General features: G+C 37.7%; 6 protein-coding genes and 1 non-coding gene across 7 annotated transcripts, besides 3 other annotated features; 3 read left to right on the plus strand and 4 right to left on the minus strand.

Annotated features, from left to right (window-relative positions):
- Positions 1-120: 120 nt before the first annotated feature.
- SUF7 lies at positions 121-223 on the minus strand. The gene is made up of 2 exons: positions 188-223; positions 121-156 (listed from the first exon to the last, which is right to left on the minus strand). It is a non-coding gene; the product is annotated as a tRNA-Pro (tRNA).
- A 161-nt stretch (positions 224-384) lies between these two features.
- Positions 385-721: a long terminal repeat (Ty1 LTR).
- Positions 385-6,287: a mobile genetic element (YMLWTy1-2; Ty1 element, LTR retrotransposon of the Copia (Pseudoviridae) group; contains co-transcribed genes TYA Gag and TYB Pol, encoding proteins involved in structure and function of virus-like particles, flanked by two direct repeats).
- On the plus strand, positions 681-2,003 carry YML040W (gag protein; the record flags this gene model as incomplete). The annotated part of the gene is made up of 1 exon (NM_001182398.1): positions 681-2,003. One exon carries the CDS (start codon positions 681-683, stop codon positions 2,001-2,003), a length of 1,323 nt encoding a protein of 440 aa, NP_013673.1.
- YML039W (gag-pol fusion protein) lies at positions 681-5,949 on the plus strand (the record flags this gene model as incomplete). The annotated part of the gene is given in 1 exon segment (NM_001182397.2): positions 681-5,949. Coding segments are annotated over 1 exon segment (5,268 nt in total).
- Positions 5,972-6,287: a long terminal repeat (Ty1 LTR).
- A 540-nt stretch (positions 6,288-6,827) lies between these two features.
- YMD8 (Ymd8p) lies at positions 6,828-8,156 on the minus strand (the record flags this gene model as incomplete). The annotated part of the gene is made up of 1 exon (NM_001182396.1): positions 6,828-8,156. The coding sequence occupies one exon, from the start codon at positions 8,154-8,156 to the stop codon at positions 6,828-6,830; it is 1,329 nt and encodes a 442-aa protein (NP_013674.1).
- Positions 8,157-8,438: 282 nt separating this feature from the next.
- LFT1 (Lft1p) lies at positions 8,439-9,461 on the minus strand (the record flags this gene model as incomplete). The annotated part of the gene is made up of 1 exon (NM_001182395.1): positions 8,439-9,461. One exon carries the CDS (start codon positions 9,459-9,461, stop codon positions 8,439-8,441), a length of 1,023 nt encoding a protein of 340 aa, NP_013675.1.
- Positions 9,462-9,694: 233 nt separating this feature from the next.
- Positions 9,695-10,346, plus strand: CGI121 (Cgi121p; the record flags this gene model as incomplete). Its single annotated transcript, NM_001182394.1, has 2 exons — positions 9,695-10,150; positions 10,257-10,346. 2 exons carry the CDS (start codon positions 9,695-9,697, stop codon positions 10,344-10,346), a joined length of 546 nt encoding a protein of 181 aa, NP_013676.2.
- Positions 10,347-10,480: 134 nt separating this feature from the next.
- Positions 10,481-12,913, minus strand: AMD1 (AMP deaminase; the record flags this gene model as incomplete). Its single annotated transcript, NM_001182392.1, has 1 exon — positions 10,481-12,913. The coding sequence occupies one exon, from the start codon at positions 12,911-12,913 to the stop codon at positions 10,481-10,483; it is 2,433 nt and encodes an 810-aa protein (NP_013677.1).
- Between the last annotated feature and the right edge of the window lie 155 nt (positions 12,914-13,068).

Consider the following 13,068-nt stretch of genomic DNA (forward strand, 5'->3'; position numbering starts at 1 on the left):
TGATTGCTTCGTTACATAAAGCAACGACTAAATAAATATAAGCTCTCTAGCTATTCCACCGACTTCACTTCCTTAATGAATGGTCGTTTTTGTAATACTCCAAAAAAAATATCAAAAAAAGGGGCGAGCTGGGAATTGAACCCAGGGCCTCTCGCATGCTTTGTCTTCCTGTTTAATCAGGAAGTCGCCCAAAGCGAGAATCATACCACTAGACCACACGCCCTTGTGAACTTGTGAATCTTAGCCACTAAGGAATCACCGAATAGTAAAAGTTTTCTGACAACTACAATATTAAGCCCTTAACAACAATAATGAATATTGAGTGCATAATGTTGAAATGGAACTCTAAAATATCATTTGTTTAGTAGTATTCGTGTTACTAGTTGTTGGAATAGAAATCAACTATCATCTACTAACTAGTATTTACATTACTAGTATATTATCATATACGGTGTTAGAAGATGACGCAAATGATGAGAAATAGTCATCTAAATTAGTGGAAGCTGAAACGCAAGGATTGATAATGTAATAGGATCAATGAATATAAACATATAAAACGGAATGAGGAATAATCGTAATATTAGTATGTAGAAATATAGATTCCATTTTGAGGATTCCTATATCCTCGAGGAGAACTTCTAGTATATTCTGTATACCTAATATTATAGCCTTTATCAACAATGGAATCCCAACAATTATCTCAACATTCACATATTTCTCATGGTAGCGCCTGTGCTTCGGTTACTTCTAAGGAAGTCCACACAAATCAAGATCCGTTAGACGTTTCAGCTTCCAAAACAGAAGAATGTGAGAAGGCTTCCACTAAGGCTAACTCTCAACAGACAACAACACCTGCTTCATCAGCTGTTCCAGAGAACCCCCATCATGCCTCTCCTCAACCTGCTTCAGTACCACCTCCACAGAATGGGCCGTACCCACAGCAGTGCATGATGACCCAAAACCAAGCCAATCCATCTGGTTGGTCATTTTACGGACACCCATCTATGATTCCGTATACACCTTATCAAATGTCGCCTATGTACTTTCCACCTGGGCCACAATCACAGTTTCCGCAGTATCCATCATCAGTTGGAACGCCTCTGAGCACTCCATCACCTGAGTCAGGTAATACATTTACTGATTCATCCTCAGCGGACTCTGATATGACATCCACTAAAAAATATGTCAGACCACCACCAATGTTAACCTCACCTAATGACTTTCCAAATTGGGTTAAAACATACATCAAATTTTTACAAAACTCGAATCTCGGTGGTATTATTCCGACAGTAAACGGAAAACCCGTACGTCAGATCACTGATGATGAACTCACCTTCTTGTATAACACTTTTCAAATATTTGCTCCCTCTCAATTCCTACCTACCTGGGTCAAAGACATCCTATCCGTTGATTATACGGATATCATGAAAATTCTTTCCAAAAGTATTGAAAAAATGCAATCTGATACCCAAGAGGCAAACGACATTGTGACCCTGGCAAATTTGCAATATAATGGCAGTACACCTGCAGATGCATTTGAAACAAAAGTCACAAACATTATCGACAGACTGAACAATAATGGCATTCATATCAATAACAAGGTCGCATGCCAATTAATTATGAGAGGTCTATCTGGCGAATATAAATTTTTACGCTACACACGTCATCGACATCTAAATATGACAGTCGCTGAACTGTTCTTAGATATCCATGCTATTTATGAAGAACAACAGGGATCGAGAAACAGCAAACCTAATTACAGGAGAAATCTGAGTGATGAGAAGAATGATTCTCGCAGCTATACGAATACAACCAAACCCAAAGTTATAGCTCGGAATCCTCAAAAAACAAATAATTCGAAATCGAAAACAGCCAGGGCTCACAATGTATCCACATCTAATAACTCTCCCAGCACGGACAACGATTCCATCAGTAAATCAACTACTGAACCGATTCAATTGAACAATAAGCACGACCTTCACCTTAGGCCAGGAACTTACTGAATCTACGGTAAATCACACTAATCATTCTGATGATGAACTCCCTGGACACCTCCTTCTCGATTCAGGAGCATCACGAACCCTTATAAGATCTGCTCATCACATACACTCAGCATCATCTAATCCTGACATAAACGTAGTTGATGCTCAAAAAAGAAATATACCAATTAACGCTATTGGTGACCTACAATTTCACTTCCAGGACAACACCAAAACATCAATAAAGGTATTGCACACTCCTAACATAGCCTATGACTTACTCAGTTTGAATGAATTGGCTGCAGTAGATATCACAGCATGCTTTACCAAAAACGTCTTAGAACGATCTGACGGCACTGTACTTGCACCTATCGTAAAATATGGAGACTTTTACTGGGTATCTAAAAAGTACTTGCTTCCATCAAATATCTCCGTACCCACCATCAATAATGTCCATACAAGTGAAAGTACACGCAAATATCCTTATCCTTTCATTCATCGAATGCTTGCACATGCCAATGCACAGACAATTCGATACTCACTTAAAAATAACACCATCACGTATTTTAACGAATCAGATGTCGACAGGTCTAGTGCTATTGACTATCAATGTCCTGATTGTTTAATCGGCAAAAGCACCAAACACAGACATATCAAAGGTTCACGACTAAAATACCAAAATTCATACGAACCCTTTCAATACCTACATACTGACATATTTGGTCCAGTTCACAACCTACCAAAAAGTGCACCATCCTATTTCATCTCATTTACTGATGAGACAACAAAATTCCGTTGGGTTTATCCATTACACGACCGTCGCGAGGACTCTATCCTCGATGTTTTTACTACGATACTAGCTTTTATTAAGAACCAGTTTCAGGCCAGTGTCTTGGTTATACAAATGGACCGTGGTTCTGAGTATACTAACAGAACTCTCCATAAATTCCTTGAAAAAAATGGTATAACTCCATGCTATACAACCACAGCGGATTCCCGAGCACATGGAGTCGCTGAACGGCTCAACCGTACCTTATTAGATGACTGCCGTACTCAACTGCAATGTAGTGGTTTACCGAACCATTTATGGTTCTCTGCAATCGAATTTTCTACTATTGTGAGAAATTCACTAGCTTCACCTAAAAGCAAAAAATCTGCAAGACAACATGCTGGCTTGGCAGGACTTGATATCAGTACTTTGTTACCTTTCGGTCAACCTGTTATCGTCAATGATCACAACCCTAACTCCAAAATACATCCTCGTGGCATCCCAGGCTACGCTCTACATCCGTCTCGAAACTCTTATGGATATATCATCTATCTTCCATCCTTAAAGAAGACAGTAGATACAACTAACTATGTTATTCTTCAGGGCAAGGAATCCAGATTAGATCAATTCAATTACGACGCACTCACTTTCGATGAAGACTTAAACCGTTTAACTGCTTCATATCAATCGTTCATTGCGTCAAATGAGATCCAACAATCCGATGATCTTAACATAGAATCTGACCATGACTTCCAATCTGACATCGAACTACATCCTGAGCAACCGAGAAATGTCCTTTCAAAAGCTGTGAGTCCAACCGATTCCACACCTCCGTCAACTCATACTGAAGATTCGAAACGTGTTTCTAAAACCAATATTCGCGCACCCAGAGAAGTTGACCCCAACATATCTGAATCTAATATTCTTCCATCAAAGAAGAGATCTAGCACCCCCCAAATTTCCAATATCGAGAGTACCGGTTCGGGTGGTATGCATAAATTAAATGTTCCTTTACTTGCTCCCATGTCCCAATCTAACACACATGAGTCGTCGCACGCCAGTAAATCTAAAGATTTCAGACACTCAGACTCGTACAGTGAAAATGAGACTAATCATACAAACGTACCAATATCCAGTACGGGTGGTACCAACAACAAAACTGTTCCGCAGATAAGTGACCAAGAGACTGAGAAAAGGATTATACACCGTTCACCTTCAATCGATGCTTCTCCACCGGAAAATAATTCATCGCACAATATTGTTCCTATCAAAACGCCAACTACTGTTTCTGAACAGAATACCGAGGAATCTATCATCGCTGATCTCCCACTCCCTGATCTACCTCCAGAATCTCCTACCGAATTCCCTGACCCATTTAAAGAACTCCCACCGATAAATTCTCATCAAACTAATTCCAGTTTGGGTGGTATTGGTGACTCTAATGCCTATACTACTATCAACAGTAAGAAAAGATCATTAGAAGATAATGAAACTGAAATTAAGGTATCACGAGACACATGGAATACTAAGAATATGCGTAGTTTAGAACCTCCGAGATCGAAGAAACGAATTCACCTGATTGCAGCTGTAAAAGCAGTAAAATCAATCAAACCAATACGGACAACCTTACGATACGATGAGGCAATCACCTATAATAAAGATATTAAAGAAAAAGAAAAATATATCGAGGCATACCACAAAGAAGTCAATCAACTGTTGAAGATGAAAACTTGGGACACTGACGAATATTATGACAGAAAAGAAATAGACCCTAAAAGAGTAATAAACTCAATGTTTATCTTCAACAAGAAACGTGACGGTACTCATAAAGCTAGATTTGTTGCAAGAGGTGATATTCAGCATCCTGACACTTACGACTCAGGCATGCAATCCAATACCGTACATCACTATGCATTAATGACATCCCTGTCACTTGCATTAGACAATAACTACTATATTACACAATTAGACATATCTTCGGCATATTTGTATGCAGACATCAAAGAAGAATTATACATAAGACCTCCACCACATTTAGGAATGAATGATAAGTTGATACGTTTGAAGAAATCACTTTATGGATTGAAACAAAGTGGAGCGAACTGGTACGAAACTATCAAATCATACCTGATAAAACAGTGTGGTATGGAAGAAGTTCGTGGATGGTCATGCGTATTTAAGAATAGTCAAGTAACAATATGTTTATTTGTTGACGACATGATTTTATTCAGCAAAGACTTAAATGCAAATAAGAAAATCATAACAACACTCAAGAAACAATACGATACAAAGATAATAAATCTGGGTGAAAGTGATAACGAAATTCAGTACGACATACTTGGCTTAGAAATCAAATATCAAAGAGGTAAATACATGAAATTAGGTATGGAAAACTCATTAACTGAGAAAATACCCAAATTAAACGTACCTTTGAATCCAAAAGGAAGAAAACTTAGCGCTCCAGGTCAACCAGGTCTTTATATAGACCAGGATGAACTAGAAATAGATGAAGATGAATACAAAGAGAAGGTACATGAAATGCAAAAGTTGATTGGTCTAGCTTCATATGTTGGATATAAATTTAGATTTGACTTACTATACTACATCAACACACTTGCTCAACATATACTATTCCCCTCTAGGCAAGTTTTAGACATGACATATGAGTTGATACAATTCATGTGGGACACTAGAGATAAACAACTGATATGGCACAAAAACAAACCTACCGAGCCAGATAATAAACTAGTCGCAATAAGTGATGCTTCGTATGGCAACCAACCGTATTATAAATCACAAATTGGCAACATATATTTACTTAATGGAAAGGTAATTGGAGGAAAGTCCACCAAGGCTTCATTAACATGTACTTCAACTACGGAAGCAGAAATACACGCGATAAGTGAATCTGTCCCATTATTAAATAATCTAAGTTACCTGATACAAGAACTTAACAAGAAACCAATTATTAAAGGCTTACTTACTGATAGTAGATCAACGATCAGTATAATTAAGTCTACAAATGAAGAGAAATTTAGAAACAGATTTTTTGGCACAAAGGCAATGAGACTTAGAGATGAAGTATCAGGTAATAATTTATACGTATACTACATCGAGACCAAGAAGAACATTGCTGATGTGATGACAAAACCTCTTCCGATAAAAACATTTAAACTATTAACTAACAAATGGATTCATTAGATCTATTACATTATGGGTGGTATGTTGGAATAGAAATCAACTATCATCTACTAACTAGTATTTACATTACTAGTATATTATCATATACGGTGTTAGAAGATGACGCAAATGATGAGAAATAGTCATCTAAATTAGTGGAAGCTGAAACGCAAGGATTGATAATGTAATAGGATCAATGAATATAAACATATAAAACGGAATGAGGAATAATCGTAATATTAGTATGTAGAAATATAGATTCCATTTTGAGGATTCCTATATCCTCGAGGAGAACTTCTAGTATATTCTGTATACCTAATATTATAGCCTTTATCAACAATGGAATATCAGCAATCATCAGATGAATGTTAAAATTGTGTAAGGATGCTCATTCTGTTTCGTTAACTTTCCAGTTTTCTCGAGGACTTCTGGTTCATTATACGTGAAATTATTTACCTAACCAAAATTATCAAACAATTCTTCCTTACTTCAGCTAAAGATTCGGCGAGACAGAGGTTGAACACAATGCAAGCGCATCGATATTTTTACGGCCGCAGTTGAATGGATCCAAAAGCATTGGCCAATTTAAATGAAAGAAATAAGTAAATTTCTAAAGATTTATCTAAGTGCCTCTTCTTTCCTGTATTCAATAATTTAGTGTCTAAAACGCAAAGGTATAAATTTGATAATGTTCTTTTATTAACTGTCAATAAAGTATATATGAAAAAGTGTGAAGAACCTTCGTATAAAATCTATCTAGTAAAATATTTTTAATTATGTGCGGATGTATTGTCTATTCCCATGTGCTTTGCTTATGTCCTGTTAGAGGACTTTTAAGTATGCTGTATACATGTTTTAAATTTTTGCCTTTATTCTTTCTCTCTCTTACTATATCGCTCTCAGACCTGCTGGGATGAACGACTAACGTTTTGAGCAATCATATCAAGCTCATACTCTTGATTTGTTAGGTCGACACTAATAGAATATGGTGCGATTTTCTTGCTTCCTAACTGTTCGAAGTCTTGAAATCCCTTTAACTCGTTACGATTATCTTGTGTCGAAACTGAATGATATTTTTGTAATAGATCTTGCTTATATCTGAAGTAATTATAATAGCATACATCTGCCATAATAATAAGCATTCCTAACCAATTGTAAAAACCACTTAATCTTTCAGAAAGAATAATTATACCAAATATTACCGTCAAAAGTTCCTTCACTATACCCACAATAGATACGGTCAGCACGGGCGTTTGCTCCAAAATACTAAACTCACAAATTGTCAACAAAAAGACTGCAAAACCAGGTAAAATTAACAAAACAATACCCCTCACAATGGATAGGACGGTAGTTTCCGTGCCGACACCGCCATTGCTCGTATCAAGCCTAAATATGCTAGAGCTGAATATACCAGGAAATGGTTTTTCCACAAGTAGCGAGGTAAGCAACAGAGTAATGCCCATTATAGGAGCTAACTGGTGGATTGTATGAATTGGGTGAGGCTTGGATTCTCCAAAATTCTCCAGCATTTTGTTATTGGCGAGGTTAACAACAGGTTCATTATCGACATTATCTTCATTTTCCGTGAAAAGGGCACCATCAGATTCCTCTACTGCTGCAGCGGTGTTAGTTTGAATTGGGTTGTTCCTAAGCATCAACTGCGTATAAACCCACCTTAACCCAGAAAGACAGCTACTTGCTAGGACAAGAAAGCTGCCAAAAATGACCAAGGCTTGGTCGTTTTTGGTACTGGTGGAATCGCTTGGTTTGAAAACCATTAATGCTACACCAACAAACATAATTATTACTGAAAGTGCCAACTTCCAATGAAACTTTTCTAGCTTGAAGATACAGCCGAATAAAAGGACAAAAGCTATGCTCGAAGATTTGATAATTGTATAAATTGTCAAGGGAACATACTGGAAGGAAACGTTACTGAGCCCGATATCACCTGCAGAAGCGACTGCCGTAGGGAGTAAAAATTTTAGAAAAAAACTCCAGTTAAAACCATTATTCTTTCTTAAAACGTTTTTCACTGGCTTATGCCTGAGCTTAATGTATATGCCGGATAGTAACCATAAAGTAGCCTGATGGAATGTTGTCACCAACACGGGATACCCAATACCCAATCCGTCCTTCGGATCGAACATCCATCTATTGTATATGGAGAGAGCTATTGAACAGAAATACCATCCAAATACAAATGCCAAAAAGACAGTCCTATTCATAGCAAAATGTGACACGAGAATTGAAGGTATAAACACTCGCTGTAACAACTTCAAGTGATCGTGGAAGTGATGAAAATGCAGTTATGAGTATAATCAGGCCAATTGACACTTTAAAAAAACAGAACAACAGCTTCTCGTGATGCCACTATCCCTTATATTTCCAGTTCTAAGCCATCTCCTTCTCATTCTCGACAAAAAAAATGGGTGTGATTATTTTGCGCTTTATTTTTTGGCGTCTCGTCGCCGATGACTCTAATAGATGTTGAAGCCTACAAGCATCTATTATATTTTCTTCTTTGGTTGTAATGGGATGAATGAATCTAGAGTTAATGAAGGAGTGCTGGCAATGCTGGGCTCGCTGGATGGATGATAACTAGATTGTGCAGGTACCTGTTCAAATCCATCACCATCATCATGTTCACTGCATCCAGTGTTAGTAACTGCGGGCTCGTGTACTTTGGGTTCAGCTTGTTGATCACTCATACTCTCTTGCTTTGATTGGATGGTATTTTTATCACTGAAAGTTGTATCATCGTCAGGTGATAGGCCAGATTTTTGGCTTACCTCATCCTGAATTTCATTTTTGGCCTCTATAGGCTTTTCGGATTTCTTTTTTGAACCTGATTTAGAACCAGAATGGCCCCAAAATCCAAAAAAACTCTTCCTTTTCGACTTATTTTTCTTTGTCTTATCACCGTCTGATTTCTTCTTTTCTTTGGGCAATTCCTTAACAACGAATTTCTGTAGCGGGTCCACTTTGAAATCGGAATTAGCCCACGTAGAAGGTTTCTTGCCATCAGCTGTATGTGCCTCATTTCTCTCAAATCTTTCTTCCACCATCCAACTTTTGCTATTGGGCTTTATACACTTATCAATCTCAGCAGAAGCTCTATCAAATAACTGACTGGTAGTAGTAATTTTGGGCTTGTTGCTTCCTCTGCTCGGAGAGCCCTGCTTGAAGGTTGTATTTATAGTTTCTTGATGAGAAGTAGGTGCTACATTATGACTCCAGGAAAATAGAACTGGCCCATCCAGCTGTAAAGCGCCAGAATTCATAGTTATGGTTTTTTCCTCATCAATCCAATCTCTTTGTATTTGCCGACATTTCCCATCAAGTTTGTCGGTACTCAATTTATTCCCCATTTGCATAGGTGAATGAAACAAACAGTTCATCAACCGCCTACCGTTCGCTACTTCATCTAATAACCCATATAACGACACATCTCCATTTTTGGCTTGCTCGGAGTCATCTTGCGGTGTGTATTCCTTACTGAACAACTGGTCGATTATTTTGTTTTCGTCCATAATTTGTCCTTCCCAAAAAATAACCAGCTTAGATTCTGACAATGCTTGTTTCTTTAATTGATGATCTGTAATATTCGTTGATCATTAATACCATTGATTTCAATATTTCATGTTTAATCTTTTGCGCGAAAATTTCAATTGCAAACCAAAATATACATCAACAATCTTTTATCGGTCAACAAATTTGTCGATATAACCAAATATACGTCGTCGCTGCCCATTATACAATCATCATGGTAGTATCCATCATACCGCAATTTCCTGATATCAAGGTTTCACTAGCATTGTTTGAACAGGTTAAAAATGCTAAAGAAATACGCTCTAAAATGAGTGAATTGTCGACATCCTTTGCCTTTATTGACCCCCGGTTAGTCTGTTCGGGGGAGCAGATGTATTCTGCAATTTACAAGACCTTAATAGAAGTGAAATATAACAAGATGAGAACAAGAAATTTGAATTCCGAGTGCGTACTATGTCTTTCACCCACTTCCAATATTAGTGATGCTTTCCTCAAATTCGGAATCAAAGACGATTCGTCACAGTTAATATGCCTTAAGTTCCATACTAATACTGACGATGTAGACAAAGAGCAATTGAGGACGATTATGACTTCTATAGTAAAAGGACAAGAGATCGAGTTTAATGATGACAATTTATCGAGATTTTATGACGAAGCGCTCATAAGAAAAGTATGTTTTAATAATAAATTCGAGGTAAAAACTTCAACAGCCTCACCAGAAACACATTGTACTAACTTCACCTTTGTTTTCCTTTTATTTTGTTTTTACCTATTAGATCTATAAATTAAGTGATGATTTCAAGCCCCAAGACGTAAATGGTCTCTCAAGAGCTTTGGTAGACGCTATTCAATTGAGGGGTGTGTAGATAAGAGATATCTAACGATAAAATTATAAAAAAAATTCTTTGATTATTTTTCAGATTAGTATTATTTGTTCTCCGTGAAGTCAGTGTATCGAACTGCCAAAAGTTCTCCTTATATACATGTGCGCGTATAACCATCACTTTTCTTCAATGGTTCTCTTGAAATTGGCAAAATGATTAACTAATTCCAGTTCAGTTGATAATGTATCGTATCTGTAGTTAATTCTAATATCAGGAACATTTGTTCTAACCACATCGTTACCTTCAACACCACTCTTGTCAAAATCTTTCCCTATCCAATGTTTTTTGATTTGTGCTTCCCACCCACTTTGCAACACGGAATTTCTTGCCAATTCACACATATCTACATTAGACAATTTATAAATTTGTGCTGCAACTGAGTATTCTTCGATTAATGGTTCTCTGGTATATGAGAATTGTAAAGGATCATCTGTGGATAGTGAGACATTCAAACCTCTTTTAAAGTATCTCGGAAATGGGTTTTTATCATAGGTCAAAAATAATGCGTTATTAGAAAGGGGTGACATTGCGATACCAACCTGATCTAAATAGTATAAGTATTGAACAAATGGAACTTTCCTCAATAAAATACCATGTGATATACCATGTGCCAATAGATATGCTGAAACGAGATGCTCGGGGTCACCGGCTTCACCACAATGTGGTCTCAAAACCAAAGTGTTAAACCCTCTCTTAGCCCTCCATTGATTCAAAGACGCGACATTTGAATACAAATAGTACAGGTAATAGGAATAAGGAGGGTTTTGAGGAGCCTCCCAGAGTGATGGCTTGGGATATTTCCTATGAAAGCGGCGATCAACCTTGGATTCATCATCGACAGAATCAAACCCAATTACTCTCTGTAAAAATACATGCAATTTTGGATGAGACTGAGGATTTTTGGTCACTTCAAATAGTGGCTGAAACAGATTCTTACAGATGTCCTGGAAGCTTTGAACAATGCCAGTTTTCTTGTAAATATCATATAACCTCGGAATTTGGACTAACCAACGAACATTATGGGAAATAACTTTGTTGTCAATCACCCAGCTAGCTAGTTTATCCCATTCATCGAGAGACCTGCCATAAACAGAAATTCTATACTCACAGTTTTGGTATTTTGAATTCTCTAAATCGAATATGACTTGTTTGGTAATGTCAGCCAAGTAGGTACCCTTGATGTAGTTGTTTGTCTTCAAAAAAATTTCTCTGAGACGAGATTCACCGATAGGGTTATATTTTAAGTTGAATTTATCGAATCTGTGGAATGTATCCTTATGTGCATGCATATCTAAAGTATCGATGGATAAATCATATCCAGTCAAATGCAAAGAACGGAATACTTCGTCTAAAGTTAGTAGTTTCCCGTCCCTGAAAATAACCTTTTCATCTTTGGAATGTCTCAATTTGTGTTTAATGAAACGTAATAAGTGCTTTTGGTTCATACAAGCAGAATGGTGAACGTGAGTGTCCACTTTCCTAACATTATAAAAATCCCTGTGTGGGTTTCTTTTGGAAACGCTAGTTTCTTGATATTCGTTCAAGAGATAGTAAAGATTCCAGCGTGCTTCTAGGTATTGCAGCCTTCTATAAGCAAATGATTTAGCGGGACCGTCTGATGAGATGGAAATCATTTTTTCTAGATCCAGATAGTAGTCACGAAGGGTAGGGATTTGAGCAATTAACTCATCCGTCTTACCTGATCTGTGTACCACGTACGAGTCGTCATCGTTGAGGGTAAATTCCCAATCTGGATCCTCACCAGGAATTTCACATTTCGTAAAATCGAAAACTTCCGCATCCGGCTTGTTTGTTACTGGCACAACAGTCTTAGTGTCTGAGTTGTATGAAGGTTTAGGTGGTGGTGGATAGACTACCCAGCCTGGCTTATTTTTTGGGTTTTGATCATCGTTTTGCACAGATATGGTCTGATATTTGGCTCTCAAATTTCTACACTCTGCCACTTTGGAATACAAGTCAATCAACTCGGAAGAGGGATCATCAAGAAACTGCTGTGAAGCATCATCAGCCAACATTCCCATTTTATAGGAGGCAGAGGTACGTACCTGCTTATTCACTACCGGAGCGCCGGCAAATGACTTGAGCGTCTCTGGCAAGATATGCTGAGCACTAGCAGACAAGGTCCTCGGTTTACCCCCGGAATTTTGAGATGCATGGTCTGCCGAGTCATGGCCCTTATTCATCGCTGCTATGTTGGAAGAGCTACAATTGGTAGAATGCGATGGTTGCTCCAAGATGGCAGAGTGAGAATCATGCTCATCTAGGGCCAACTGTTTGGTGCCATTTTCCAACAACTGCTGATTCTCGTGATACGAGAAATTAGCATTCCGAGAATCAGCAGCTAAACTTTCGTGTGAATCTTGCTGCTCTAAGGGGGGTGTCTCATCATCCACTACGACACCAGCTTGTTCATCACCAATCTTTCTTTGATCTATGTCAATGACTAGTCCTGAACCATCTTGTTCATCGTGTGAAGGAGCTGGTTCTAGAGAAAGGTCGTTAAGCCTCTGTGTAGCCTGATTGTCCATAATTTTTTTTAGAATGCCCCCTTTTTATTTGTTATATAATTTATTAATCTGGCGTACTAGCAGTTCAATCGAGTTTTGCTGAATCAAAATTGGCTATAGCAGGGAGACTATAATAAAAATACTATTAATATCCGATAATTGACTAGTATACGAGA

Source organism: Saccharomyces cerevisiae, chromosome XIII (genome assembly GCF_000146045.2).
Source record: "Saccharomyces cerevisiae S288C chromosome XIII, complete sequence".
NCBI lineage: Eukaryota > Fungi > Ascomycota > Saccharomycetes > Saccharomycetales > Saccharomycetaceae > Saccharomyces > Saccharomyces cerevisiae.